General features: G+C 38.6%; 2 protein-coding genes, 1 long non-coding RNA gene and 1 pseudogene across 3 annotated transcripts in view; all 4 read left to right on the top strand.

Annotated features, from left to right (window-relative positions):
* LOC146407209 (uncharacterized) overlaps positions 1-26,698 on the top strand; it is a 266,633-nt gene that overhangs the window by 99,461 nt on the left and 140,474 nt on the right. The gene's annotated exons all lie outside the window — the stretch shown is intronic.
* LOC396787 (olfactory receptor 1J4) lies at positions 2,981-3,913 on the top strand. The gene is given in 3 exon segments (XM_085020910.1): positions 2,981-3,081; positions 3,374-3,569; positions 3,572-3,913. Coding segments are annotated over 3 exon segments (639 nt in total).
* LOC100524298 (olfactory receptor 1J4-like) lies at positions 10,374-11,314 on the top strand (annotated as a pseudogene).
* LOC100738965 (olfactory receptor 1J4-like) lies at positions 24,164-25,105 on the top strand. Its single transcript, XM_085012529.1, has one exon. The coding sequence runs from the start codon at positions 24,164-24,166 to the stop codon at positions 25,103-25,105; it is 942 nt and encodes a 313-aa protein (XP_084868655.1).

Consider the following 26,698-nt stretch of genomic DNA (forward strand, 5'->3'; position numbering starts at 1 on the left):
GAGAGGCCAGGAGGAATTTGTGCAATTGCCCCAATAGACAGCTTCTCTAGTAGGGGCCTGGAGTGGATTACCTCCAGAGTCGGGTTAGGGTGGAGAGAAGGAGATCTTGTGCATCATTTTGAAGCTGGAGAACTGAAATGAGTGTCTGTAAGGTCCTGAGGGCACCAAGGGTTTCTCTTTTCATTGGACCGTCCATCTTCTGGACAGAAAGTGAGGACTCAGGTAACAGAATGAAGCAGAAAGTATTTGAACTCAGAGCACAGGTATAGCTCAGAAGGAGGCCAGAAATCTCCCTAGTCATGCATGTGTGTCTGTGTGTAAGTGTATTCATGACCATCAGAGAAGTTATGTGTATTTGTGTGTGTGTTGTGTTATTTGAATCTATGTGTGTATGCGTAACTGACAAACACACTTAATGACATGCAGTAGAATATACAGAGGTCACAGAAGCCTGGACATTTCCCCAGTGTGTGTTTATTCTATTTGCATCTGCTGCCTGTGTGCCATGTATAAGACCTTGTGCACTGCTTGAGTTTTGCATATGAAGGACTTCTTATGATGACAATGAATCTGGTCTAGGATGCTTGATAGTTCTGAGTGTGTAGCTGTGTTGGACATGTGTATTTTGTTTGTGATTTTTGTATGGATTTGTGTGAATCTGACTCACACCCTGACTGTATTTACCTAGTGAAAGTTTAAGCCAGAGAAATCTATAAATCTCCATTTATGTGTGTCTGTGATAGTACTTTTATGTAACAAATCCACACCTTGACTTCCTTCACACAGAAGAAATAAATATCTCTGTGTTTTTGTTTGACACTCACATTTTTTGCTCTCTATCTGCCTGAGATCAAAATCCACACAGGCAGCTCCACAGGAAACCTATTTTGCAGAGCTATTTGCATTCATTATTCTGATTTAACTACTCCAGCAGGGCCCTTGGAAGCTCAATATTTTTGACACTTTGCTTCACTTTTAGTAAAAGAGTTTTATTATCTTGCTCCAGAATCCATGTTTGTGTCCTGGAGGTTCTTCTTTCACTCTTCTCTGTGGCAGGACAGGTAGAAGTCTGAGACAACAGGTCTATCCAATGTTTCCTGAAGTTTCAAGGTCATAGTCTGACTTTCTTTCCAGAGCTCATGGCCCAGCTGCTTCCTTCACACGGTCCTACCTGAATCAAGTGTACTGGGTGTTTATGGTCATCTCTTCTGGTTTCTCTGTGTAGACCAACACAATTTATGTGAGTGAGTGGCCATTTTTCTATAAATGGTCATCATTGTCTTCCTTGGTGGCCATGGAACTAAAATAAGCAGTGACCCAAGTAAGATCCTGGTCCTCTTACTCTCTCCAAATTTGTATTGCTTTCAGCAAAACAGTCCAATAAATTGAGAGACCATTTGTTGGGGCAAGGAATAGTGAATGTATTTGGAAAGCCAGCAGATAGAGAAGATGGTTCCCAAAAAACCATCTTCCCTGAGTTAGTATTCAGGCTTCTCTTATGCTAAAGGGTGTAAGTGTGTGATTGATTGGTGCAAATTTCTTGGTGTTGGAGTCTTTTGTTCTTATAACTGTCCACATAGGTCAGTTCACAGTGCTCCTGTAAACCTCCAACAAGAAACTTAATTCTCTTCTCTCCTACTTTTTATCTGTTTATGAATTGCATAGTGTTAGACCTTTAAAGGTCATAGGCTTGTGTATAGGCTCTTCTGTATAATTCAGGCTAGAGGCAGCATTCCCACTTGTAGCAAAAGTAATATAATACAAAGATTAAAGTAAAAGTAACAGGTCAGATATGAATTAGATTTATTCTTCTGTTTCAGTCTTTGAGGGAGACTTGCTATCCCACCCCTGTACTTGAGTGAGAATTTGAATCTTGAGTCCTTTTTCAGGGATATGTGGTTGGTAATTATTACTTCTAGCCTGACTTCTAAAGAAACACTAACCTGGAATCCACTATCAAAAAGCCACATCACCTGAGATAAGTAATTTATCTCTTAGCTTCACTTTCCACATTTATAAAATGAAGACAAGATTTGCCCAGTGTATGAAGCAAATTTAAAATATAATCACTGTTTTGAGAGATTAAACCATGTGAAAATCTTTTGTATGATATATAAACATGAGACATAAACTTTTCTTAGAGGGAGTTAGGAACATTTTGGAGAAAGGTAACTGATTTAAAAAATAGCTTCGCTGGATCTTTGAAGCACTGATGGTATAATTTCCATGGTGATTGGTTAAGAGCTTGGATCTTGGTCAGATAGACTGATATTGTGATTCCACGTGTTGCACTTAATTGTGTGTGTCTCTGCACATTTGAATAATGTATACTTTTGTTTTCTTCTGGTTAAAATGGGTATAACAGTATTTATTAGGGCTACAGGGAAGAATTAGTTTGAAAATGCATGTAAAATCACTTGGAACAGTGCCTGGAATTGTTGACATTGTTTTGGAAGTCTGGTTTAGACATTTTTGATAAGAGGGTATGTAAAATGACTCAAAACAGGTAGGATACAGGGGACTATACTGAAAGCCCATGGCATAGCTTTAGTAATTCTCTTCAAATGTAAGGAGTTCCATGTTTTTTCAGTGGAAATGAAGGATTGATACATCTTACCTCATTCCCATTTCCCATTGTCAGTTTAGCAAATTACAGATGTGAGAACCTGGCTTGATGTAAATGTGTAAACTTGAACACACTCCGAAGTACTCAATATGGGAGAAAGCAGTTGTTCAATAATTATTTGTTCAAGGAAAAATAAATGTCCATTTTTTTGAAAAGCCTTGGTTAATGTGAGGGTTTGGTGTGTTATTGGAGCCAGAATTGGAAAGACTGATTCATTCACCAAGAATTAAGAGAAATAAAGGGAAAGTTAGCCAAAATTAAGACTTTTCATGGTACAAAGGACATGACTATAATCTTATGGCATGTTCTTTGAGGTTTCCCACTTTTCCAATTCCAAGCCAAGGCAGGAAAAGCATGAGGAGAGAGAACCAGAGCAGCATGTCTGAGTTCCTCCTCCTGAGGCTCCCCATTCAGCATGAGCAGCAGGGCATGCTCTTTGCCCTGTTCCTGGGCATGTATCTGACCACAATGCTGGGGCACCTGCTCATCATCCTGTTCATCAGGCTGGACCCTCACCTCCACACCCCAAGTACTTCTTCCTCAGCCACTTGGCCCTCACAGACATCTCCCTTTCATCTCTCATGTTTCCAAATATTCTGATGAACATGCAAACTGAACAACAATCTGCATGTTCATCAAAGATTCTGATGAACATGCAGACTCAACATGCAGACTCAACAGTTCCATCCCCTACACTGGGTGCATTTCCCAGATATATTTTTTTCATACTTTTGGTTGTCTTAACAGTTTCCTTCTCACAGTGATGGCTTATGACATGTATGTGGCCATTTGTCAGCCTCTCCACTACAGGACCATCATGAGGCAGGAACTGTGTGTCTCCTTAGCAGCTGGGTCCTGATTCCTCTGTTGTATCCATGCCCTATTGCACACCCTCCTCTTGGCCCAATTCTCCTTCTGTGTGGAGAATACCATCCCCACTTCTATAACCTCACTGCCCTCCTGAAGTTGTGTCGTTCAGACCCCTCTCTCAATGATCTGGTCATCTTTACTGTGGGATGAAGGCTTTTCATCCTGTCTTTGAGTAGTATCCTGGGCACATACATATGCATAGGGACCATGGTTCTGAGTGTCTCTTCCACCAAGAGTCTCTTTAAAGTTTGTTCCCCTCTCATTGTGGTGTCTTTATACTATGGGAAACTTGGTAGTATTTCCTTGTTCACCTCATTGTGGGACTCCAATGACAAAGACATAATCACTTCTGCTGTATATGCAGTAGTTACTCCCATGATGACCGCTTCATCTACAGCCTCAGGAACAGAGACATAAAACAGGCCTTAGAGATATTTGTCAATAGGGCTAACTCCTTGAAATGACAATTACTAAATCCTCTTATTTCAGTCATGAGCACAGTGAGCTATATCTCCTAAAATTGTCAAATGGTTCTAAACTCTGTATATTGAAACTAATATGTATTCATCCATCATTTATAGTGTTAATATGTTGATAAGGTCCAGTTTTTTCCTTGAATTGTTAATATTTTTTACATTTAATTTTGTCTTCCATTTCCTCATCTCTCATAAAATATGTGAAAAATCCTATACAAAATATGTAAGATAATTATAATTGTGGCTTTGTCTTTTTCTACTTTTAGATATGTCAGCTTTTGCTTATGTATTTTTATACTATGTTATTGAGAACACACCAGTTTAGCATTCAGTTCTGCTCCTTGTGGAATGATACTTCTCTCTCAGATGTGCTGAAATTGGCTTGCACTGGCTTCAAGCTAATCTTGAACATGTTTTTTCAACTACAATACAAAAGATACATGCCCCTTTGTTCTTAGAAACACTTTTCTCAATAGCCAAGACTTGGAAATAACCTAGATGTCCATCAAGACGTGAATGGACACAGATGTGGTATATACAGAGAATAGAATACTACTCAGCCATAGAAAAGAATGCAATAATGCCATTTGCAGCAACATGATGCAACTAGATAGTCTCTTACTAAGAGAAGTTAAGGAAGAAAGAAAAACATCATATGATATCATTTACATGTGGAATCTATGTCACAATCAAACCAATCTACACAATAGAAGCAGACTCATAGACATATAAAATAGACTTGTGGTTGCCAAGGGGGAGGAGGGGAGAATGATATGGATGGGGAGTTTAGGGTTAGTAGATGCAAAATATTGCATTAAGAATGGATAAGCAATGAGGTCCTACTGTATAGCACAGTGAACTATATCCAGTTTCTTGGGATAGACCATTATGGAAGAGAATATAAGGAAGTACATATGTGAACACACACACACACACACACACACACACACACACACACATTGAGTCACTTTGCTATCCTGCAGCAATTGGCCAACATTGTAAATCAACTATACTTTAATTTTAAAAGAGGTGAAAAAAATACATACCACTTGACCACTTTTTAAATATATACACACTCATGAAAACTATCAACACAGCCATCAATATCATGAATTTCCATGATGTCTACCCTCCTTTCCTCTCTTTTCTTCTATCATCTGTCCTCAGGGAACACTATATTGTATTTCTGTCATATGGATTAGTTTGCATTTCCTAGAAGATTACTGCAATGGAATTATACAGTGTGTATATTTTACTGCCATCTTCTTTCACTGAATGTATGCATTTTGAGATTCATTCGTGTTCTACTGTGTTCTAAGATTTCATTCTTTTTACTGCTGAGTACTATTCCATTGCATGGATATACCAGGGCGGTTGCATCCATGCACAATCAAATTTAAAAAAAAATTATTATTGTAAAATTTTTAATTATTTTTAATATATATTTCTGTTTATCTTTTTAAAACTTTAATTAGACTTATTTTTATCAAAATATAGTGCATTTACAATGTTGTGTTAGTTCAAAATGTATAACAAAGTGATAAAGTTATACACACACACACACACACACACACACGTATTCTTCTCAGATTCTTTTTCCTGATCATTTATTACAAACTATTGTGTATAGTTTCCTGCACTATATAGTAAGTCCATTCATTACTAACAGGAAGTCCATTGGTGAACATCTGGGATGTTTCTGTTCTGGATATTAAATACATCTCTTATGAATATTCTTGTATAAATCTATGTATAACTATATACGTTTTATTACCTTGGACAGATACCTACTCATGTGCTACATATATGTTTAACTTTTTAAAATATGTTCAAAGTGTTTTGTATTCCCATGAGCAGTGTACAAGGTTTCAGGTTCCCTCATATCTTCATTGATACTGGGAAAAGCATTATTTTCAATTTTAGTCAGTCTAATAGGGGTGTAGTGGTAAAACCAGTTTACAGACCTTGATCCTCTTGATTGAAAGGCTGTCTGTGTTCCTTTGGAAAGGAATCCTGTAGCATTGGGGTATTTTTTTAACTTCTTCAGTCTCCCTAGCTCCATGCATGATTCTTATCATTCCACAGCACCTTTCACCATTTACCTGTCACTCTTTTTGCAATAAATTTTTTTTCTGTGCCACCTCCAGTTTGTGTGTCTGTTCTAAGAGAGGCATTTCTGTTTATATTATTATCTGATATGTTATCTAGAGAATATATCAGTATTATATTTGTGGGAAACATAATGCTTATTTAAGTGAATGAGTGAAAGAATGAATGGAGGAATTCATTCAACATTTACCAATAAGGATTGCCTGTTGTGAGCCATAGCTGATCTCTAGTGATACCAAGACAGTGACATTTAGTAAGATTTCATTAGGTGATCATTAAACCATTCTTCAAACTCACACAAAGACTATGATTATGGTTTCCACTTTATATAAATTGAGTGTCAGTTTTTTTGGATAAATTGCTAAAGTAGGCTCTCTTAGCAGTGGAGGAACCCAGAGTCTTTTTTACAGAGTTTCATATTCAATCCCCCTTCTTCTAATAAAGGTATATAACATGCCCTACAACACCTTCCAGAGGAGTGAGGAAATGTGCACATTTTAAGGGGCTTTGTGTTCTAATGAAAGTCTGTGTTGGTGTTGAGGAACTTGCTGAAGCCCCTCCACTGCCTGTGCCACACACTGTCCTTGGGTTAAACTATGCTTGTGACACAGAGGCCATAGTAATGGGGGAACTCCTGCTTCTCATCAGAGACTTTACCAGAAGCCCAAGATACCACTCATATCAGGGATTCTTTTCTCCTGTGAAACCAGGTGCAGCTCAGCCCCTGTGGACCCTAATCATCCTTGTTCCTGAGAGGCCAGGACTGAGTTGGGCAGTTGCCCCAGTGGACTTCTTCTCTAGTTGGGGCCCAGTGGGGATTCCCTCTGGGGTCTCTTTATGATGGAGAAAAGGAGATCTCCTTGTGCATCATTTTGAAGCTGGAGAACTGACATGAGAGTCTATGAAGGTCTTCAAGCCACCAAGGTTTGCTTTTTTCTTTGGATCCTGGGTCTTCTGGACAGAAAGTGAGGATTCACATAACAGAATGTAGGAGAAGGTATTTGAACCAGAGCACAGGTATAGCTCAGAAAGAGCCCAGAAACCTCCCCAGTCATGCATGTGTGTCTGTGTGTAAGTGTGTGCATGACCATCAGAGAAGTTATGTGTATTTGTGTGTATATTGTGGTGTTCAAGTCTATGTGTGTATGTGTAACTGACAAACACACTGAATGACACACACTAGGATATACAGAGGTCAGAGAAGCCTGGGAATTTCCTCAGTGTGTGCTTATTTTTCTTGCATCTGCTGCTTGCATGATGTTGTAAGACCTTGTGCACTGCTTGTGATTCAAATATGAATGACTTCTTGTGATGATAACTCCTCTGGTCTATGATGCTTGAAAGTTCTCTGTGTGTAGCTGTGTTGTATATATGAATTTTGTTTTTGAGTTTTGCATATTTTATGTGTAGCTGACTCACACCCTTACTGTTTTTTCTAGTGAGAGTATAGGCCAGAGGAATGTATAAATCTCCATTTGATAAGTGCATGTCTTTGATGGTGTGTTAGTCTTTTATGTAATAAACCCACCCTTTAACTTCTCTCACATAGAAGGTGTAAATCTGTGTGTATGTGCGTGTGTGTCTTTGACAGTTTCACATTTTTTTTACTCTCCACCTGCCTGATATTAGAATCCACACAGGCAGCTCCAGAGGAAACTGACTTTGCAGAGCTATTGGCATCCATTTTTCTGTAATTTGACTACTCCAGCAGGATCCCTGGAAGCCCAATGTTTTTGACACTCTGCTTTAATTTTGGCCTAACTCTTTTAAATGAAATGCTTATTTCTGGAATCATGTACTTTGACACTCAAATCTTTATCTTTTCCCCACTTAATAGCTTGGTGGCCTTGGATTTGGCCATGTGGATTCTCAGCATCCACCACTGTTACATGGGATCATGTTAATTGCTGACAGATCTTGCATGTAAGGTGCTTAAGAAGCTGGGTACATCATAAGTACTTAGTTAATTCTAGCCTATTGGAGGCCCAAACCCCTGACTCTCCATGTCCTGATTGTGGAGGTGCCAATATTTGGTATGAAGACAGGATTATCAGCCCCACCCATAGGCTCTCTCAAAATGAGAGCCCTACCCCACCCCCAGGTCACAAATGTCTTCCCCTCCTCACTACTAAGCAATATCTCAGCCACCTCTTTGCAGACAGTTCACTTCTGATCACATTGAAGCTCCTGGGTTTTACCTCTGGTCTCCTGCAGGAAACCTGAGAGATCCTGAGCTATGTCTGCCCTAGCTGCTTTTGGTGAGAGGATTGTGCTTAGCAGAAGGGTCAAGTGTCTGGTACCTCTTGTGCCCTGTGAACCCCGAGCAACTCCCTGGTCTGGAGCAAGCATGTGTGGACATATTCTTAGTGTTAATGTCAGTTTCCTCTCCTGGGCATATTTTAACATTTACCTTTTCACTTTTAACATTTCACCTTAGCCTCTCCACAACCCATAAAGAAAAATGGATGGATTCTCTCTGTAGTAAAATGATGATTAGAAAATCAATATTTGAGACCTGATTCCAGTATGCAATATCTATTGTGAGATTGTTTAAGCAATTTAACTACTTCTGTTGGTAAAATGCAGGGAAAGAAGACTGTCTTCTCTGCTTCACAGATGCAAATATATAATGATGGATTGAATGAAATTGAAGGCATATATAAGACATTGGAAAACTAAAAGGATGCAAGCATATGGGTGTGGGCAGTTATATGAGCAGGTGGACTCCTTCAAATCCTGGAATATTTCTTAAGTTCCTGCCTATTTGTCTAACTAAAGATAGGAAGCAACACTAGGTCATAGGATCAAAGTTTCCAAGGTATTTTTAAAATCTTGGGAGAGAAATGTGACCACAGCTGTTACTATTCCTTTTGAGTATGCTCATTTCCTATTCTTTCTGAGCATGTTAATATAGAAGGTTTTTTTTATTTTTTAATTTTTTTTGGGGGGGTGTCACACCTGAGCATATGACAGTTCCCAGGCTAGTGGTTGAATCAGAAATTCAGTTGTTGACCTAAACCACAGCCACAGCCACACCACATCTGAGCCCTGTCTTGAGCCTACACCACAGCTCATGGCAATGCCATATCCTTAATCCATTGAGGGTGGCTTGGGATTGGACCTGTATCCTCATGGATACTAGTTGGGTTGTTAACCCACTGAGTTACAGTGGGAACTCCTGAGAGTAACATTTTAAAAGCACTTCCCTCCTTGGACTCTTTGAAACTTCCATGAGGCAGTCATGGAGGAATATATTTGTCTGCTATTGTGTTCATTGATGGTCACTTATCAGTGTCAAGATAAATATTGGGAAATAGTGTTAATCAATTAGGTCACTGACTTCTAAGAAACACCCCAGTCTTTCAGAATCTCTCAGTTCTCAGACCCCATCTCAGATCTCAAGTAGCTTCCTACTGATGAATAACCATATCTGAGCCAACTTGGAGGAACCAGTTTAGATGAGATTGGTACATGAACTGAATTAAGGTTTATTTCTTGGCAAGAAGGTAAACATGTATTTAGACAAGTTCCACAGGGAATTTACCCCAGCGATAGGATATGAGCTCAGAAACTCACCTTAAGAGTGTGAAATCTCAGATAATTTAACATAAATTTTAGGTCAGCTTCTTGTTCCTTTTTGCTGACCACCTCATAATACTGCTTTATGAAATTCCTAAACATTATACTAGTTTTTTGGGGGGATAAAGATACTCTCATCAAAATAATCTATGCAATTTTTGGTGTTTATTTGATGTGGGACAGTGTTTTTATATATTAATGCCTAATGAATTAGAATCTTTTATGTCCACTCCATACAAGTGTGATTATGTTCATGTTTAGAGGAACCACACAAGGCCAGGAGAGACCTAGCATCCCAAGTCCTAGAGCAAGAAAGTGGTGGGACCAAAATCATTACACAGCAAATTGGACTTCAGATTCAAACCTTTCCTTAGTCCTTAGTCAGGTGCACCCTTGAGAATTAGTCTCCTGAGGGAAGAGGTTCTGTATGTTGTAATTATTCTACTATGTCCAAATAATAGCTTAGTGTCAGAAACATGGTTGATTAAAAAGAAAAGAAGGAAAAATTTGCACTGCTTTTCCAGTGAAAGAAAACACGTCTAGTGTTTAGGGTGTTTCATTTGTTTGGCAATACTAGGTGATAAAAGAAATGCAGGCATTTATTCTTTTTTTCCACGAGAAGGTGAGAGAAGCTAGTGTGGTGGCCACAATCATGACTTCAGTGTCTCTGACATTTCCCACTCACCTGCTTCCCTAGCAGACAGGAAAAGAGCATGAGGAGGGAGAACCAGAGCAACATGTCTGAGGTCCTCCTCCTGGGGCTCCCCATCTGGCCAGAGCTGCAAGGTGAGTTCTTTGCTCTGTTCTTGGGCATGTACCTGACAATGGTGCTGGGAAACCTGCTCATTATCCTGCTGACCAGAGTGGATCCTCGCCTCCACACCCCTATGTACTTCTCCCTCAGCCACTTGGCCCTCACAGACATCTCCTTATGATCTGTCACTGTCCCTCAGATGCTGATGAACATGCAGACTCAGGATCAATCCATTCCCTATGCAAGGTGTGTAACACAGACATATTTTTTTTCATATTTTTTGCTTGCATTGATAAACTTCTTCTTACAGTGATGGCCTATGACAGGTATGTGGCTATTTGTCACCCCCTACACTGTGCCAGCATCATGAGGGAGAAGCTATGTATATGGCTGTTGGCTGGATCCTGGCTGCTCTTATGTGCTGATGCCCTGACCTACACCCTCCTCCTGGCTCGACTATCCTTCTGTGCTGACAACATCATCCCCCACTTCTTCTGTCACCTTGCTGCCCTCCTGAAGGTGAGCTGTTTAGACACCCCCCTCAATGAGCTGGTCATCTTTACTGTGGGAGGAACCCTTTTCATCCTGCTTTTGAGTAGTATCATGGGCTCATATGTTTGTATAGGGACCACAGTTCTGAGTGTCTCTTCCACCAAAAGATTCTTTAAAGTTTTTTCCACCTGTGGCTCCCATCTCTTTGTGGTGTCTTTATACTATGGGACACTTGCTAGTGTTTACTTTTTCTCCTCATCATGGGACTCCAATGACAAAGACATAATCTCTTCTGCCATGTATGCTGCAGTTACTCCCATGCTGAACCCCTTCATCTATAACCCCAGGAACAGAGACATGAAATAGGCCTTAGAGTCATTTGTCAGTAGGGCTAACTTCTTGAAGTGACAATCACTAAATACTCTTACTGCAGTCATCAGCACAGTGAGATTATCTCCTAAAATTAGCATATGGTTGCCAACTCTATAACTTCAAATGAATATGCATTCAGCTCTCTTATATCATATTAATAAGTAAATAAGGTCGTTTGGGATTTACATTGTTAAATATTCTCTATCATTAATTTTTTTCTGCTTCTTCATCATCTCTTATAATATGTGTGAAAAATCCTATACAAAATATGTCACATAATTGATTGTGGCTTTGCCTTTTTCTCCTTTTAGATATGACAGTTTTTGCTTATATATATTTTATAATATGTTATTGAGAACAAAATGTTTTAGTATCTTGTCCTGCTCCTTTTGGACTAATTCTTCTCTGTAAATTTTGCTGAAATTGACTTGCAGTGGCTTCAAGCTGATTGTGAACATCTCTTTTCAACTTCAAAGTCAATGACAATATTCTGGTTGAAATCAAACACAGTGGCTGTAAGTGAACTGTGGAAATTGTCAAGTTCTACAAAGTGATGCTATCCTATTTTTAGGAGCCTTGTCTCATCCACTGAGCAGCACACCATTGCAGTTATAGTCAGAGGAGATTTCTCTTTATCACCAGCTCCTACCCTCACATCTCATTTACTTCCTTTGCTATTACTATAGATGTAGCATATATCAGTTAGTTGGTGTTTACATGACATTTCTTTTCCATTATTTAAACATTTTATGTGCTTATAGCTGTAAAGCGTTAGTGGTTAACAGTATAAGATAGGTTTTACTCTTTTTATGTAGGTTGTCAGTCAATGTATTTCTGGGAAATTTGGTCTATTAACATCTGATAAAATAACATTGTTCTGAATTTATGTTTTCTGTGTTTTCTAATTGAGACATCTTATTTTATATGTTTTCTAATTGACATCTTATTTCATATTTTGCTCTTCTCTATCCCCTCAGTTTACTTATTAACCCTACATTATGATTATTTTATTATTCTTTTCTGTACTATATGTAGAGATTATGACTTGTTTTCCCTTAAAAATTTATTGCAGTATAATGTCCTACACAACATGAAATTTACAATTTTAACCCTTTGAGGTATACAATTAGGTGGAATTTAGTACATTCATCACTGCTATTTTATTCTAGGGCTTCCAAGGGAAACTCTGGTACATCAATGCAATTGAGTACTTTGTAGTTATGAAAAATAATGGCAAATGTACTTATGAATCACTATGGAGGGAATTCCAAGATATAGTATTAATTGGAAAACAGCAATGTGTAAAAGAGCATCTATAATATGCTACTTCCTATGTGAAAAAGAAGGGTAAATAATGTATATTTGTATATTCCCAATTGAAGAAGAAACACATGAATCAATTTGAAACTAATGAGACTGCTTACCTACAAGGAATGGAGTGGGAATAGTATAGAAAATGGGGAGATGAGTATATTTGTTTGTATAGTTTCAAATATTTTAACTTTCATCTACAAAAAATAGGAAGTTAATGGAAAATAAATGAAATAGAATAAAACAAAAAATGAGCCTAACTGTATTTTGAGTTAATACCATAATTTGACTAAAGGGGAAAATAAAGTAATTAAGTTATTATTGAACACTGAGTTTTGTCTAAAATCTAGTCTCAGAATAATGAAAGAACTGTAGGCACATTTTTTTGGTAAGCCAGTTTTATGAGCTGACGTTAATCTGTCATTAACCATGGTTTGGGTTCATGATTCTTAAACTACATGTATTCAAAGATTCAGTAAATAAGTAAACATGTCCTGGATAAAGAATGGCACCTGAATTGGGGAAAGATGCAATGTACGTGGAAAAAGAGAGGCTAGAAAAAACTCTATGGTGTCAAACTAGATTTGAAGATACTAACTTGAACTCATGGGCTGCAATGTGTATAAACATATTGAAATTATTTCTCAATATCTGTCTGGCCCCCATCTCCCATTCTGAACCATCTCTTATGGGTAACCATTCCTTTAGTTTGCTTGTTTCTAGTTTCTACATCCAGTGTTTCATTTATATACACTTCCTGTCTATATTCTCTGAGATCCCTAGGAAGCCTTGTAATCAACAAACACATGTCATGCCAGATTTGAGTTTTGAATATCAATATCCTCTACAAAGAACCAAAGTGACTTAGAAAAAATGGCTGATTCTAGAGCTGGGGCCAGGACACTACAAGACCAGGGAAAATTTGCTGAGCTTGAAAATTAAAAGTGTTCTATAATCATGGGGACACAGCTTGATGGGGCTCCCACTGGCCAAATCTGGAACAATTAGAGCTACAAAATGAATAACACCTGTAATGGGTTACAACTCAGATAATAAATAAGAATTCATGAGTCCATGATGATATAAATAAATCAATGAATAAATGAATGTAGAGTAAGGGGAAGTCCCTTCCTATAGGAGAATTGAGCTAATAAACATAGAGGAAATAATCAAATTAGAAAAACACCATTTGGCCACCACATTTGCAATTGTTTTTTTCAAAAGGAGTCATCAATGTATGTTAGCTATAGAGAGTGAAACTGTATTAAGAAAAGTGTTGTGATTATACATTTTCAAAATATCTACCAAATGGCAGTTAATTAAAAAGTTTGAAACATTTACTTGCTGTAGAGAGCCTGGAAGATACCATATTAATCAAATGATCAAGGACAAAATCACTAGTAATTGGAAAGAAATTATTTTTCTTTTTAGGGCCACACCTGTGGCATATGAAATTTCCCATACTAGGGGTAGAATTAGAGCTGCAGCTGCCAGCCTACACCACAGCTACAACAACAAGGGATATGAACCACATCTGTGTCTTACATTGCCAACTGCAGCAAAGCGGGATACTTAACCCAATGAGTGAGGCCAGGCATTGAACCTGCATCCTCAGGGATAGTAGTTGGGTTCTTAACCAAAGGATCCACTAAGGTAGCTCTAAAGAACACAAGTTCTTAATGGAGCTCTGCCATTTTTGAAAAAAATCTGGGAATGTACGGCTGATGTGTGGTATTAACTAGGAAGCATGGGTAAAGCCCTTAGCCTAGAACCCAGATATTTATTAAAATGTTCAGCATTCTAGCACCAAACAGCTTTACTTACATTTTTTATTGAAGAATTTTGCAGGGCCTATGTATCTCAGTCAGTAGAGCATCAGACTTGTAATCTGAGAGTCCAGAGTTCAAGTTCCTGTCCAGGGGCTGGGTGAAATATAGTTCATGAACAATATTACCTTAGCTTCAGCTGTATTACATGGTGATTTGACATTTTCATACATTATGAAATGATCACCACAATTATTAATCTAGCCACTATCTGTCCCCAAAAGTTTTGACAGTTTTATGGATCCTATTTTTTTGTGCTGTATATTAAATCCCCATGGTTATTTTATAACTGGAGGTTTGTTCCTCTTCATCCACATCACCCATTTCATCCCTCTCCCCATACACTGGACCTTCTGGCAACCACCAGTTGCTGCTCTGTATTTATGAATCTGTTTTCATTCTGTTTTGTTGATTTGTTGTTTTGATTTGATATTTATCATTGTCTCTTTGTCTTATTTCACAGAGCATTATACATTCTAGATCAATCCATGTTGTTTGAACATGGTTGTGAATTGTGAGATGCACTTAAATAGCTCCCTATGGCCAAGTTTTTGCCAACAAAGGTGGAAAACATTTTTAGTTCCCAGGATGGGATGGCACAGGCAGTTGTTTTTACTGTTGGGGGTTCACTTTCACGGTTTTGTGTGTGGATATCCAGTTTCCCTGCACCATTTATAGAAGAGACTAAAATTTCCCCATTGTGTGTTTTTGGTTCCCTTGTCAAAGATCAATTGAACATACATGTTTGGGTTTATTTCTGGGCTTCATATTCTGTTACATTATTTTATAAATGACTAAATATGTATTTGTTCTAGTAAAATACCATTTATAGAAACAGACTGACTAAAGACGAGACAGCCGATCCTTTTCCATTTTTTATATGTCTTTTTTATGTCAGTACCATACTGTGTTAATTTCTAATTGTTTGAAGTACAGTTTGAAATCAGGCAGTGTGATACAGTTCTGTCCATTTTTCTCAAGATAGCTTTGAATTTTGTAGGTCCTTTATGGTTTCACCTGGATGGAATAAATGATGGTGATGGAATGTGAGCTCCAACACACTTCAGGGTCAGTGGTGTGGGATCTTAAGGGCTGGCCCTACTCTGTTTGGTCCTTTCTGCTGTGGATGGAGTGGCAGATTCCATTGTATATTCTTCAAATTCATGGATGTTCATGGGCCCTTCTTCTCCTTGTAGGCAGGCAGAAGGAAGACTGATATGTCACTGATATTAGAGACATCTTCTGGGACTCCTGTAGTTCAGCAACTTTGGTGCTTGCACTGGATCCATCTCAAGAGGAAGGGGAGAAATTAGGACATTAACTCCCTTGTCTTCTTCTCTAACCAGAAGCTTGGGGGGTGTAGTCTCTTGGGTCTCAGTCCTGTTGGAAGAGATCTCACTTCCAATATGAAAAAGCACTAAATGCCTGAATCTATAATTTCTGCATGACTACTATGTGCCAGGCAGTGTTCTACATTCTGAGAGTACAAGTTAAATCAAAATGTATTCCCTTGTAGAGTTTACATTCAAGCACTCCTAAGCCAGCTCATCATGCTCTTTTTTTTTTTTCCATAGAAGGTTTTAACCTTCTAACACACCATAAAATTTATTTATTTTTAATTGTAATTGTTTCTTACTGGGATAAAGGTACTATGGAAGATGTGTTTCTATGTCTGAAATAAATAAATTCTAAGTTTTCAGTAGGTAAAATTTTCTATGAATAAAGAAGTCATAAAAAGGGAGGAGCAAGGAGTTCCTGTCATGGCTCAGCTGTAACAAAGCTGACTAACTTCCATGAGGGCAAGGATTTGATCCCTGACCTTGCTTAGTGGGTTAAGGATCCAGCATTACTGTGATCTTCAGTATACATCTCAGTTGTGGCTCAGATCCCACCTTGCTGTGGCTATGGTGTAGGCAGAAAGCTACAGCTCATATTCCACCCCTAGCCTGGGAATTTCTCTATGCCAATGTGTGTAGTCCTAAAAAAGTAAAGTCAAAAGAATGGTGGGGGAGCAAGTGTGCTGGGGTGGGGTTCACAATTTCACACCATGTGTTCTAGGTAGAGCTCATTGGGAAGGTAGCATCCAAAGATGTATTGAAGGGACAGGGAAGTGATCCATGGGGTGGCCTGGGCAAAAGCATGGAGATCAGCACCTGGAAATACTCTGAGGTGAGATGGTGCCTGGCCTATCCCAGGGACATTAATGGAGCCTCTGTTCCTGGACAGGATTAAGTCAGGAGGGATAGTTGGTGATTAGTTCAGAGATATCAGAGGACCAGAGACATAGGACACTTAAGGTTACAGTAGGTGTATTAGTCAAGATTTTCCAGAGAAGGATAGCAAAGAGGGTGTTTCTGTGTGTATAAGGGAGATAGATTTATGGAGTTCCTATTATGGCATTATGGGATTGGTGGCATCTCTTCTGAGGGTTAAAGTATCCAGTTGCCACAGATGTGGCATAGGTTGCAAATAAGGATCTGATCTAATCCCTGGCCTAAGAACTTATGTATATCATGGAAGAAAAAAGAAAGAAATTTACTTTAAAGACTTGGCTTTGAATTCATGTTTGGCTCAGTGGAAATGAATCTGACTTGTATCCATGAGGATGTGGGTTCAATCCCTGGTCTTGCTCAGAGTGTCAGGGATCTGGTATTGCTGTGAGGTGCAGTGTAGGACAAAGTTTTAACTCAGATCCCACATTGCTGTGGCTGATTCATAGGCCAGCAGCTGCAGCTAAATGTGAATTTCCATAGGATATGTGTGTGGCCTTAAAAAGCAAAAAAAAAAAAAAGAAAGGAAGGAAGGAAGGGAGGGAGAGAGAGAGAGAGAAAAGAAAGAAAGAAAGAAAGAAAGAAAGAAAGAAAGAAAGAAAGAAAGAAAGAAAGAAAAGAGGAAGGAAGGAAAGAAGGAAGGAAGGAAAGAAGGAAGGAAGGAAGGAAGAAAGGAAATTGACTATTATTATTGTGGAAGCTAGCAAGTGTAAAGTCAGTAGGGTATGTTGGCAGGCCAGAAACCCAAGGAAAAGTTTCAGTTTGCATCTGAAGGCAGGCTGCTGACAGAAGTGTTTCTTCTCTGTGGGAGGTCATTCTTTTTCCTAGTGTCCTTAGGTGATTGAATAGGCCCACCCTCAATACGGAGGACAGTTTTAGCTTTATTCAGTCTTTGGATTACAATGTTAATGTCATCCACAAAGATACCTTCATGGAAACATCTAGAGTTATGTTCTACCAAATATCTGTGAACTGTTTCCTAGCCAAGTTGGCATATAAAATTAACCATCATGATTGAGTTTTTGGTTCTAAGTCTGATTTGGGAACCTACTGGAAGGGATTTCATGGAGGAATAACATGGTCATACTTAATTTTGTTATGGTTTCCTTAAAGTCACCCAGATTTGTTGAGGTATAAATGACATACAATAAACTTCATATACCTAAAGTATACCATTTGACTCAGAAAACTGAATATAGGACTACCATATGATCTAGCCATCCCACTCCTTGGAATATATCTAGGTGAAACTACAATACAAAGAGATCCATGAACCATTATCTTCATAGCAGCACAGTTCACAATAGGCAAAACTAGAAAATAATCTAGATGTCCATTAAGCAATGAATGGATACAGAAGATATGGTACATACAGAGAATGGAATACTAGTCTGCCGTAGAAAAGAATGCAGTAGTGCCATTTGCAGCAATCTGATGCAAGTAGATAGTCTTATAATAAGTGAAGAATGACAGAAAGACAAAACATCATATGATGTCACTTACATGTGGAATCTAAAATATGGCACAAATGAACCTATGTACAAAATAGAAGCAGATTCATAGACATACAGAACAGACCTGTGCTTGCCAAGGGAGAGGAGGGAGGAGTAGGACAGATGGGGAGTTTGGGGTTATTAGATGCAAACTTTTACATTTAGAATGGATAAACAGAGAGATCCTTCTGCATAGCCCCTTGAACTATATCCAGTCTCTTGGGATGGCCCAAGATGAAGGAGGATATAAGAAAGAGAATATATATGTATAGGACTGGGACTCTTTGCTTTACTGCAGAAATGGTCACAACATTGTAAATCAACTTTAATTTTTAAAAAGGTAAAAAAATTAAGTATATAATTTGAATAATTTTGGCAAATGTACATACCCATGAAATTACCACCACAAGACATCAAGATCAGGGGTTTCCCTGGTGATCCTGCCCTCTATTTGCTCCTTCCCTGATGATCCTGCCCTCTCTTTGCTCCTCCTATCACTCCTCCCATCTGTCTTCAGTAGAACACTATTCTGTTTCTGTCACATGTATTAGTTTGCATCTCCTAGAAGCTTATTTCAGTGGAACCGTACAGTGTGTATTCTTTTCTGGCTGCCTTCTTTCACTGTGCATAAGTATTTTGAGAGTAATTCATGTTGTACTATTTATCAATAGTTCATTTTTTTAAAGATGAGTAGTATTCCATAGTAAGGATATAAAACAGCTATTGCATCCACTCACATTTAAAAATTTTAATTTTTTTATTATTTAAAAATTTTAATTCTTAAAAATTTCTATTTGTGTTTCATTAGAATTTATTGTTTATTGAAATATAGTTAATTTACAATGTAATGTTAGTTTCCAGCGTACAGTGTGATTCAGTTATAAATATACTCATATATTTTTCCCTGATAGGTTGTTACAAAATATTGAGTATAGTTTCCTGTGCTATATTGTACATCAGTTCACTTACTAACAGTAAGTCTGTGAATGAACATCTGTGGTATTCCTAGCTTTTGGCTATTAAATAAAGCTCTTATGAACATTTTTGTATAAATCTATGTATAACTATATACATTATTTTACCTGGTAACATTCTAAGTATATGTTTAACTTTTTAAAAAAATGTTCAAACTGTTTTGTATTCCCATGAGCAGTGTATGAGTGTTCCAGTTCCATCATATCTTCAATGACACTGAGAGCAGCATTCTTTCCAAATTTAGCCAGTGTAATAGGAGTGTAATTGTGTAAACCAATTTACAGACCAGGAACCACTTGATTGAGTGTTGCCTGTGTTCCTTTGGAAAAGAATCCTGTAACACTGGGATATTTTTTTAACTTCTTGAGTCTCCCAGCTCCATGCATGATTCTCATCAGTCTGCAGCACTTGTCACCATTTACTTGCCACACATTTTGCTTTAAATTTTTTTTGCATCACCTCCTATTTGGATGTGTGTTATAAGATAGGGCTTTATGATTATATTATTATCTGTTACTCTCTTATGCCTCTAGAGAATATATCAATATTATATTTGTGGGAACCTTAATGAGTATTTAAGAGAATGAGGAAATGAATGAACAGATGAATTCATTCAACAGTTACCAAACACAATTGCCTGTTGGGAGCCATAGCTGATCTCTAGTGATACAAAGACATTGACAATAAAACTTAACATTTACTAAGCTTAAATTACATGCTCATGTGATCATTCTTCAAACTCACACAAAGACTATGATTATGGTTTCCACTTTCTAGAAATGTGTATTGGCCTTGGAAAAATTGCTCAAGATGATTTCTTATCAGGGAAGGAACCCAGAGTCTTTTATCCAGAGTTTTATATTCAATCCCCCTTCTCTTGCACAAGGCAAAGACAATGGCCTACAAAAACCTTCCAGGGCAGTGGGAAGACATGAACCTTTTAAGGTGCTTTATGTTCTAATGAATGGCTGTGTCAGTGTTGGGGGCAGAAGCCCTTCGACTGCCTGTGCCATTCACTGCTGTTGGGAGAAGCTGTGCTCATGACACAGAGGCCATGAGCAGTGGGGGAACTCATGCTTCTCATTAGAGACTTGACCAGAAACCCAAGATACCACTGATATGAGGGACACTTTCTCCTGTAAAATGAGGTACAGCTCAGCCACTGAGGACCCTAATCATCCTCCTTCCCAAGGGGCCAGGAGGGAGTTGGGGAGTTTCCTCAATGGACTGCTTCTCTAGTTGGGGACTGAGGTGGATTCCTTATGGGGTATCTTTAGGATGAATAAAAGGAGATCTCCTTGTGCATCATTTTGAAGCTGGAGAACTGACATGGGGGGCTGTGAAGGTCTTCCAGCCACAAAGGTTTGCTCTTTTTCTTTAGATCCTGGGTCTTCTGGACAGAAAGTGAGGATTCACATAACAGAATGTAGGAGAAGGTATTTGAACCAGAGCACAGGTATAGCTCAGAAGGAGCCCAGAAACTTCCCCAGTCCTGAATGTGTGTCTGTGTGTAAGTGTGTGTGTGACCATCAGAGAAGTTATGTGTATTTGTATGTTGTGGTGTTCAAGTCTATGTGTGTATGTGTAACTGACAAACACACTGAATGACACACACTAGGATATACAGAGGTCAGAGAAGTCTGGGCATTTCCTCAGTGTGTGCTTATTTTTCTTGCATCTGCTGCTTGCATGATGTTGTAAGACCTTGTGCACTGCTTATGATTCAAATATGAATGATTTCTTGTGACGATAACTCCTCTGGTCTAGGATGCGTGACAGTTATGTGTGTGTAGCTGTGTGATGCATGTGTATTTTGCTTGTGAGCTTTCCATAGACTTGTGTGAAGCTGACTCACACCCTGACTGTATTTATTAGTGAGAATATAAGCCAGAGGAATCTATAAATCTCCATTTGGTAAGTGTGTGTCTGTGATATTGTCTGAGTTCTTTTTGTAACAAACCCACACCTTGACCTCCTTCACATGGAGGAGGTTAATATCCGTGTTTGTGTGTGAATGTGTGATATTCTCACATGTTTTTTTTTTAACTCTGTGCCTGCCTGAGATGAAAATTACAGAGTTAGAGCATAGGAAACAATTTACAGAGCTATTGGCCTGTGATTTGCCTCCTCCAGCAGGGCCCCTGGAAGCCCAATATTTTTGATGCTCTGCTTCAATTTCATTCAATCCATTTAGAAATGAAAGACTCACATCTGGAATCACGTACTTTGACACTCAGATCTTTATCATTTCCCCACTTAATAGCTTGGTGGCCTTGGGTTTCCCCACGGTGATTCTCAGCATCCAGTGCTCTTATGTGGGATCATGCTAATTGCTGGCAGATCTTATCTGTAAGGTGCTTTAGAAGCTAGGTACATCATAAATACTTATCAAATTATAGCCTCATGGAGACCCAACCTGTCGCAAGACATGTTTCTACAATATTTCTTAGCCTCTTAATCAGCTACCAGCTATGTGACTGTTAAAATAATTTATAAAATCTATATCCTGCACCTACAACCCCCTCCTAACTTGATGTAATCCTAAAGGGCACAATAAAAGCAGTGTGGTTTTTTGAGGCAGGGCTTTTGGTCCCTGAGACCTTGAGTCACCCTGTTCCCATTTTGATTAAGATAAATGTCTCTGTGTCTTGTTTTATGTTAATTTTTTCCTTAAGATTCACAGCACCAGTTCTTCAGCCCTCACCTGCTGAGCTGGTCTTGGAACTTACCCCCTGACTCTCAATATCCTATTTTGCAGGGGACACTTTTTTGTATGAAGACAGGAAAAGCAAGCCCATCCATAGGCTCTGTCTCAATGTGCCACCCCTAGGTCACACACCGTCTCCTCTTCACTATTGAGCAATTTCTCAGCCACTTCTTTGCACATTGCCGATCCTGGGTGTCATTAGTAACTCTGGTTCTCCTTCAGGAGATTCATGATTTCCTGGGCTAAGTCAAACCCTGCAGTTTTCACTGAGAGGCCTGTGCTTGGCAGGAGGATCAAGTGCCTGTTCCCTCCTTGTGCCCCATGAACTGAGTCAGTTAATAATCCTGAGCAACTCCCTGGTCTGGAGCAAGCCTCTGCTGACAGATTCTTACACAGTGTTAATGTCAGTTTACTCTCCCAGGCATATTTTAACATTTACCTTTTCATTTTAACATTTCACTTTAGCCTCTCTACCCCCCATAAAAAGAAATGGGTAGATTGTCTGCAGTGAAAAATGACCAGAAAAATCAATATTTGAGATCAGGTTCTAACATGCAATAACCTCATGAGCTTGTTTAAGTGATTTCACTACTCAAGTTGGTAAAATACAGGGAAAAAAACACTGTTCTCTTCTTCCCAGGCAGAAATAAACAGTGATGGTTTGAAAAATCTTGAAGCCACATGAAAGCCCTCGGCAAATTAAAGGGCTGTAGGATTATGACTGTGGACAGTTATTTGCGCAGGAGCACTCCTTCAAATCCCAAAATACCTCTTCTTAAGTTCTTGCCTCTTTGTCTAACTAAAGAAGGAGGAACAGTAGAGTCATAGGATCAAAATTTCCAATATATATTTAAAAGCATTGGAGAGAAATGTGACTGGAACCGTAACTAACTCTATGATCATGCTCATTTCCTACTCCTTCTGAGTATGTTGATAGTGTAGTTTTGTATTTTTAATTTTTTTTAAGGCTGCCCTGTAGCATATGGCAGTTCCCAGGCTAGGGGTTGAATAAGAGCTTCAGCTGCTGGTCTACCACAGCCACAGCCATGCCAGATCTTAGCCCTCTCTACAACCTACACTGAAGCTCATGGCAATGCTGTATCCTTAGCCCACTGAGCGAGGCCATTGTTCAAACCAGTATCCTCATGGATTCAAGTTGGGTTCTTAACCCACTGAGCTACAGTGAGAACTCCCAATGGTGAATTTTAATAGCATCTCCCTCATAGGACTCTTGAAAAGTTCAGTGATAAAATGATGGAAAAATATTTTTGTCTACATTGTGTTCATTAACTGTCAGTTATTTTCAGTGTGAAGATCTATATTTGGAAATAGTGCTGGTCATTCAGGTCACTGACTTCTAAGAGACACCCCAGTCCTTCAGGATGTCCCAGCTCTCAGACCCTATCTCAGATATCAGGTATCTTCCTAATGATGACTATCCAAATCTGAGCCATCATGAAGGATCAGATGTAGATGGAGATGCATGGAGATCCATGCACTGAAGTAAGGTTTATTTCTTGGCAAGTAGATAAACATGCATTATAAAATGTTCCATTTGGGAAATTACCTCAGTGATAGGATATCAGCTCAGAAATTCACCTGGAGAGTGTGAGAGCTCAGGTAAGTTAACATAAAAGTTAGGTCAGCTTCTTGGTCCTTAAAGGTGACCACCTCATAATACTTTTTTATTAAATTCCTGAACTTGATATTTTTTGGGGGTATACAGATACTCTCATAAAAACTATATATGCAGTTTCTGAAATTTATTTTATGCAGGAAAATGTTCTTAGGTATTAATTCCTAATTAATTAGAATCATTTTTTTAACCTCTAAGAAGGTGTGATATTTGTATCTTCATGTTTTAGAGGGACAACCTGAGGCCAAGAGCAATTTAGTATCCCAAGTCCTAGAGGAAGAGAGTGGGGGGACCAAAATCATAACACAGGGAATCTTGCTTCAGGTTCCCACCTTAATTAGTCATTGGTCAGGTGTTTCTTTGAGGGATAGTCTCATGAGAGAAGAGGTGCTGTATGTCGTATTTATCCTTCTATGTCCAATTTGAAGCTTAGTATCAGAAACGTGGTTGATTAAAAAGAAAAAAATGAATTTCCTGGTTTTCATCAACAGGAATCATGGTTAAAGTTGGGGTATGTCACTAGTTTTGCAACACTAGGTGATAAAAGAAATTCATTTATATTTTTCTTCATGAGAAGTTGAGAGACCTAATGTGGTGGCCACAATTGTTACTTCAATGTCTCTGACATTTCCCACTTACCTGCTTCCCCAGCAGACAGGAGACGAGCATGAGGAGGGAGAACCAGAGCAGTGTGTCCAAGTTCCTCCTCCTGGGGCTCCCCGTGCAGCCAGAGCAGCAGTGTGTGTTCTTTGCCCTGTTCCTGGGCATGTACCTGACCACGGTGCTGGGGAACCTGCTCATCATCCTGCTCATCAGGCTGGACCCTCGCCTCCACACCCCCATGTACTTCTTCCTCAGCCACCTGGCCCTCACAGACCTCTCCTTTTCATCTGTCACTGTCCCTAAGATGCTGACAAACATGCAGACTCAGGATCAATCTATTCCCTATGCAGGCTGTATAACACAGACATATTTTTTCTTATTTTTTGTTTGCATTGATAACCTTCTTCTTACAGTGATGGCCTATGACAGGTATGTGGCCATTTGTTATCCTCTACACTATACCATCATAATGAGGGAGGAGCTGTGTCTGTGTCTTTTGGCTGGATCCTGGCTCCTCTCCTGTGCCTATGCCCTGACCCACACCCTCCTCCTGGCTCGACTATCCTTCTGTGCTGACAACATCATCTCCCACTTCTTCTGTGACCTTGCTGCCCTGCTTAAACTGTCCTGCTCAGATACCTCTCTCAATGAGTTGACTATATTCACTGTAGGGTCTGTGGTTCTTATTTTTCCCTTGAGTGGCATCCTGGTCTCTTATGGTCGCATAGGGCTCTCCATCCTGAGGGTCCCCTCTACTAAAAGGTTCTGCAAAGCCTTGTCCACTTGTGGCTCCCACCTCTTTCTGGTGTCTCTGTTCTATGGGACAAGTGCAGCAGTTTACTTTTCCTCCTCATCAGGCCAGTCCCATGACAAAGACATCATAACTTCTATGATGTACACAGTGGTCACACCTATGCTGAACCCTTTCATCTACAGCCTGAGAAACAGAGACATGACCTTTGCTCTGGGGAATCTTTTCAGAAATAGAAACATTTTTGCCAAGTGATAATCACCTAATCATATTCTTATTTAATATACTGCCGTTGCTTTAGAAATTTTGATTTGAGCACCCGTGTCTCTAGCACTTATCATCAATGTCCAATGGTCATTTTTTTTTTTGGATCAATGTCTTTCATTTAGGTCATATCACTTGTCCCTTTATTCCTCCTTAGCCCTAAATATGTCATTACCCACCCTACACAAATTTTCATCTTCATGTCATCAAACTCTTTTGTGTATACTTTTGTCTATGTATGTAAGTTTGTTTAAATTTTTTTATTTCAATGTGTTATATTATTATTATGTTTGGTTTTTTACAACTTTTTAAAGTGTGTGTATGTATATATGTGTGTATATATATATATATATATATATATATTTAAGTCTTCTTATGATCATTTATTGGGCCTTGGTTTTCAAATATTTACTTAATTACATAATTAATTTGAAGTATAGTTGACCAACAATGTTGTGTTAATTTTAGGTGTAGAGCAAAGTAATTTCATATTTAAATATGTTATATACTATATATATTTTTTCAGTTTTTTCCCCTTATATGTTATTACAAAATATTGAGTATATTTCCACATTCTATAAATTGGTATGCATTAGTTATCTATTTTATGTATAGAAGTGTGTATATGTTAACCCCAAACTCCTGAGTTGTACCTCCCCCATTTCCCATTTTGGTAACTGTAAGCTTGTTTTCTATATCTGTGTGTCTATTTCTGTTTTGTGTATAAGTTCATCTGGATGTTTTTTTTTTTTTTAGATACCACACTTAAGCAATATCATATGATATATGTTTTTTTTCTGTCTGGTTTACTTCATTTACTATGATAATCTCTAGCTCCATCCATTTTGCTACAAAAGGCATTATTGCATTCTTTATATGGCTGAGTACTATTCTATTAAATACATGTACCACTTCTTCTTTATCATTTATCTGTTGAAGGACACTAATATTGCTTCCATGTCTTGGCTTCTTGGCTTCTAAAGCTACAAACATTCAGTTCTGATTGTATTGTTTACTTTTAGAAAACTCCAAAGTGCTTATCTTTTCAATGCATATCAAGTTAATAAACTACATTTGATAGTTTGTTATGTTGTGATTCCACATGTTGCACTTAATTGTGTGTATCTTGGCACATTGAAATAATGTATAGTTTTGTTTTCCTATGGTTAAAATGTGCATAAGAATATTTGTTTATGCTACAGAAATTTAATTTGAAAGTGCATGTTGGAGTTCCTATTGTGGTGCAGTGGAAATGAATCTGACTAGGAACCATGAGGTTGTAGTTTCAATCCCTGGCCTCAATCAGTGGGTTAAGGATCTGGCATTGCCATGAGCTATGGTGTAGGTCACAGATGTGGCTCAGATCTGGTATTGCTGTGGCTTTGTCATAGCCAGCAGCAACAGCTCCAATTAGATCCCTAGCCTTGGAACCTCCATATGCTGTAGGTGAGGCCCTAAAAGGACAAACAGCAAAAAAAGAAGAAAGTGTGTGTAAAACATTTTGGACCATGCCTCAAACTATTGACATTGTCTTGGAAGCCTGGATTGAACATTTTTGATAATAGGGGATATAAAGTGACTCAA

Source organism: Sus scrofa, chromosome 1 (assembly GCF_054392235.1).
Source record: "Sus scrofa isolate SSC_HxYL_T2T_F1_AM1 chromosome 1, Sscrofa_HxYL_maternal_Yorkshire_Landrace_v2.0, whole genome shotgun sequence".
Classification (NCBI taxonomy): Eukaryota; Metazoa; Chordata; class Mammalia; order Artiodactyla; family Suidae; genus Sus; species Sus scrofa.